Source organism: Carya illinoinensis, chromosome 10, assembly GCF_018687715.1.
Source record: "Carya illinoinensis cultivar Pawnee chromosome 10, C.illinoinensisPawnee_v1, whole genome shotgun sequence".
Classification (NCBI taxonomy): Eukaryota; Viridiplantae; Streptophyta; class Magnoliopsida; order Fagales; family Juglandaceae; genus Carya; species Carya illinoinensis.
This window is the reverse complement of record NC_056761.1, coordinates 17,024,694-17,029,451: the sequence shown is the minus strand read 5'-3', so window position 1 is coordinate 17,029,451 and position 4,758 is coordinate 17,024,694. Positions and strand designations below refer to the sequence as shown.

Here is a 4,758-nt window from a genome sequence, read left to right as displayed (position 1 = left end):
AGGGTATCATCATCCAATATAAAAACCAATTCAACTTTTATAAATTTTGAAACAAAATATAAAAATCAATACTACTTTTACAAACTTCAAAAGAAAAATTATATTCAAATAATTTTTCAACTTCATAATATTTTTATTTAATTTTTTTCTCTTTTATTAAAATTTAATAAAACATTTTTATTCAAATAATTTCATTAATATTTACAAAATTCTAAGATACTTCAAAGGTTCAAATATGCCCAAAACCTTCCGAAAATGCAGACTAAAAGCCGTATGCCTAAGTTTTTCTTCCTTCATAGGTCAGAGATCCATGTTCCACTTAGTTGTAAAATGTTCATTGCCAAGAAAAATAAAAAAAGGTGCAAACTTGTTCATGTACAAATTAAGTAAGTTTGACTAATAATGGGCTGGAAATAGGTCCAGTTAGCGCATCCTAGCCCATGCTATGCCCACCTACATTGGATATTGAATCTTATTGGTACATTTTATAGAAATCCCACTTTCATCTTGCAGAAGCCTATCCTGTTTCAAAAGAACTGGTTGGTCGAGGACTGGAGATGAACTCGCTGGCATTTTCAGTTGGGACCGTGAATCCCAGAAAGTTTAGCACACCCAAAACAAGATCACTCATAAAAGACTTCGATTCCACAAAAACATCAAATATCAGTTTCTCAAGCCAATCCAAAAACAGCACTTCGCCTCCTGCAACCCAGCAAAATGTAAACCCAACTCTCCTAGGGAGAAGAGAAGCACTTGGTTTCGGCTTCTGTTTTGGTTTGCTTGAGGCTCTCTTGCAACCAGAAGCCAGTGCAGCAGCAGCCAACGCAGCTCCATGTGAACTTACTGTAACACCTTCAGGCCTCGCCTTCTGCGATAAAGTTGTTGGAACTGGCCCTGAGGCTATCAAAGGACAGCTGATTAAGGTGACATCTAATTATATCTAATTTTACCCTGAGATTTGCATGTAAAGATGGCAATCGAGCTGCTGTACGTATGATGGTCTTGGAGCCCTTCTTTCTCTGATATATTAAATGCTTATTATATGTCATAAGGTGTATGATGTTTCAATGAATGAACTGGGAACAGGCACACTATGTCGGCAAATTGGAGAATGGGAAAGTTTTCGACAGCAGCTACAATCGTGGAAAGCCTCTTACATTTCGTGTCGGTGTTGGTGAGGTATTTATGTGTAGAACACTTCCTGTCTATTTCTTCAATTTATAGTGATTTAATACAATAAAATGATGATGTGGCTTAACCGGAGCAAAAGTATTGCTTCGAAAGATATATATATATATATATATATATATATATATATATATATATATGTTGTAGATGGTTCATTCAAGATGGCTTAATTCTTAGAACCTTACTCTTCCATCTGTAAATCAATTATATATTGGAAAAATGGAAATGAAACTATTTTTATTTTCAGATTATTAGTAATCCCATAATAAGTAGTTTCCATCTCCTCACTTTTCAAAATTTGTAAATGGCTCTTGATAGGGCAGAGCTCTCCATTTTTTGCATGTTTGTTGTTGGGACTTTGAAAGCATCAAGGTTGATTTTCATGGATCTCATAGGTCATCAAGGGCTGGGACCAAGGAATTCTAGGAGGTGATGGAGTACCTCCCATGCTTCCTGGTACAAAGAGAAATCATCCATGAATCATCTTCCATGCAATATAATTTTTGTAACATGCATTTAGAAATTTTTTCCTGCTTGCTTTAGGGGGGAAACGCACGCTAAAGCTTCCTCCAGAACTTGCATATGGCATAAGAGGGGCTGGGTGCAAAGGAGGTTAGCTCTGTCATCTTTTACAATGCCATTTCTTTACACCTGATCAATTTCCCCAGTTACATTTAAAAGTAGGTTACTCACACATCTTAAGCCTTAAGTTTACGTTGTATTTGCAGGTTCCTGTGTTATTCCACCAGATTCCGTTCTCCTCTTCGATGTGGAGTTTGTTGGCAAGGCATGAGAAGTAGCAGCCACTGGCCAAAGAGAAAGGGTGTCTGAGTAACCTTCTTTTATTATTTTTACTCTTAAAGAATGTACATCATTATCAACTAAAGAGTGAATTGACCTTTGAAAACTATTCAGGGCAGCAACACTTTTTCCCCTTTTCTGACCCATCTTGAGGCAATCAAGCAATCAAGTTTGCAGTTCAATGTATGTTCTTCATTTGCCAATCCATGGATAAGAGGAGCCATTTTCCAGTCATGGGTGGCATCTTAATTTTGAATGGCTTACACCACTGCTTACAGACAATTGCAGCATTGAGAAATTTTCTTTATCTATGGCAATTTGGCATTGGAGGTTTTCTGCGTAAACCTTCTGGAGGGGTACCCAAGTTTCATCCTCTGCTTGGGTCTTGTGGTATTTGTGGATCCTTTTTGCTTGATCAACATGGTGAAGAGGCTCAGGGGAGGGGATTCGCGCTACAGAGTGTGCGTGAAAAATGACAGTCAAGAAATTTATGAGTTTTGGTTTGACTTGTTGGATCTTATGGGCAATTTTTCGAATGAGAAGTTCTATCCTGCAACAAAATTCCAGAAGATCTTCTACTTCTGGTCTGTTGGAGATAAAGGCTTCCAGTGCCCATATCCACAAATTGGTCCGGCCCAATTAGACCCAACGTAGATGGGTCTGGGTTTTCTTGGGCCTCAAAATGGAAATCAACCCATGGAATACCTTTCCCAATAAAGGCCGCGAGCTGGCTTTTTTTTTTTTTTTCCTCATCATCACAACTCCTGATATTTATGGGTTTTGGAGGGAGTCTTGCCGAACAGCGGGTGGCAAGCCTATCGGAGGCAAAATGGTAATGGCCAGAATACACATGTTCATCTTGGTCTAGGGTGATAAAGAAAATTTGCAATTATGAATTATATAACTATTGCATAATCGTTTTAGAAAAAATGAATAAAATATGGGATCACATGATAAAAATTAATTTTTTAATAATATATTTCACTCTTTTTCAAAACGATTATAAAGCGTTTACACACTTTATGGTTGTATGTAAAATTATTGAGGGTAATAAGATTCTTGAGTCTCGGTACATGAGAATATTAAAGGCTGTTTAGATAGTGAAATTGTTTTATCTTATCTCATCATTATAATTTTTTTAAATTTTTATATAAACTATAATAAATAATTTAATTTTTTTCAATTCTTAAAATATTAATAATATTAAAAAATTATATTTTAATAATATTTTATTTAACTTTTATCTCAATTCATTATTTTAACTATATTTAAATGTACTATGACAGAGAGTGCTGATCACTAATGAACAAGACAAAAAATGAAATATTATATAATAAAGTACAGATAAATTGATAAATGTAACGAGTGGAGAAGCATTTAATACTTTCTGATTAAGTATATTTGCCACAGAAAATATCTCTAAATAGTAATCAACACTATCTATGAATAGTCTTCAACCTTATACTCTCTCAAGATTAGTATTCAACCAAGTCTTCATCCAAGACACCAGATGTTCCGGAATTGTTATCAATGTAGCTTTTGTCTTGAGGTTGCCATCATTGACCAATTATGTTTTTATGGTTGATGATGTAAGCTGGTTTGACATGAAATCTCTACTTTTTCTTGGAGATTAAGACCTTCTTTATTAAGACTCTTGTTGATTGCTGTTGTATATTAGGAAGAAGATGGAAATGATGGAAAATAGTTGTTGCAATGATAACAATAGAGCACGCCAAGTGTATGATGAAATGATAGAAAGTAAAATTGCATTGTATTGCTACGGGAGTGCTTCAAGGGCTCCCAAACCTCCTTACATAATTACCTCTACAATATTCCAGAATTCTCATATGCCTCATAATGATTCCATTCCTTGTCTTAATATGCTACAATATGCTACACTCTAATAGAATTAAGACAAGTTTAAACTTACCAGTAGCACTTGCTAATAGGTGACAGCTTGAACACACCGTTTGGAAGACTCTTCCAAACGTTACGTTTTCAACTCTACTAACAACTTATTTACCTCAGCTAATAACATAAAACATTGTGCAGCACCTTACATTATAAAACGTCAGACTTGACTAATACTAAACAACTCTAACCAAAGTCAAAGGATGCCTCTTCACGACGTCATTCCCTTTCTTCTTGATATTTCTTCACTTCTCAAATCAGTTTGATAGTTTTAGAGCAAACTTAGCACTTTGAGTTCTTTTTCTCTTCTTCTTCTTCTAGTTGCTTCTGTCGAAACCCTAACATTCCCCCCCTCCCCCTTTCTTAAAAAAAAAAAACCTTGCCGACAAGGTGTCCACAACAGCTCCCAACTGCTCTCTTCATCAGTTAGCCCCTTCCATTTCACAAGCACCTCTGTTACCACACGGTCCCTTACTTTTTCATCCTTTGTTCTAAGATCTTCTCTGGTTCAAGTTGTATCTCACCAACTGGGTCAATGGGAGGAAGATCCTGAAGTATTGGAACCTACGAACCCAACTTCCTCTTCAGACAGGAAACATGAAACGTGTGGTGTATCCTTGATGATTCAAGTAATTTCAGTTGATAGGCCACAGATCCAACTCTTTCCTCCACCTGAAAGAGGGATAGCTTTAGATTTTGCCTAAAAGCCAGGGTCCTTTGTTGGTATGGCTGAAGCTTAAACATAAACCCAATCTCTCTTTTCCAATTCTCTTTTCGTTCTCTTCTTTTCAAATTCTCTTTTCGTTCTTTTCTTTTCAAATTCTCTTTTCATTCTCTGTTTATCAGCATAATATTTCA

The 4,758-nt window shown here is 35.9% G+C and overlaps 1 protein-coding gene across 2 annotated transcripts; it reads left to right on the top strand.

Moving 5' to 3' along the window:
- The first annotated feature begins 488 nt into the window (after nucleotides 1-488).
- Nucleotides 489-2,271, top strand: LOC122278145 (peptidyl-prolyl cis-trans isomerase FKBP13, chloroplastic). Of its 2 annotated transcripts, XM_043088246.1 has the most exons (5): nucleotides 490-923; nucleotides 1,087-1,179; nucleotides 1,584-1,644; nucleotides 1,732-1,800; nucleotides 1,917-2,271. In XM_043088246.1, the coding sequence occupies exons 1-5, from the start codon at nucleotides 558-560 to the stop codon at nucleotides 1,979-1,981; spliced, it is 654 nt and encodes a 217-aa protein (XP_042944180.1). In that variant the 5' UTR covers nucleotides 490-557; the 3' UTR covers nucleotides 1,982-2,271. The 2 variants fall into 2 exon arrangements, with proteins under 2 accessions (XP_042944181.1, XP_042944180.1); XM_043088247.1 differs by lacking the exons at nucleotides 1,732-1,800; nucleotides 1,917-2,271 and having other exon boundaries at nucleotides 489-923; nucleotides 1,507-1,645.
- Nucleotides 2,272-4,758: the final 2,487 nt, after the last annotated feature.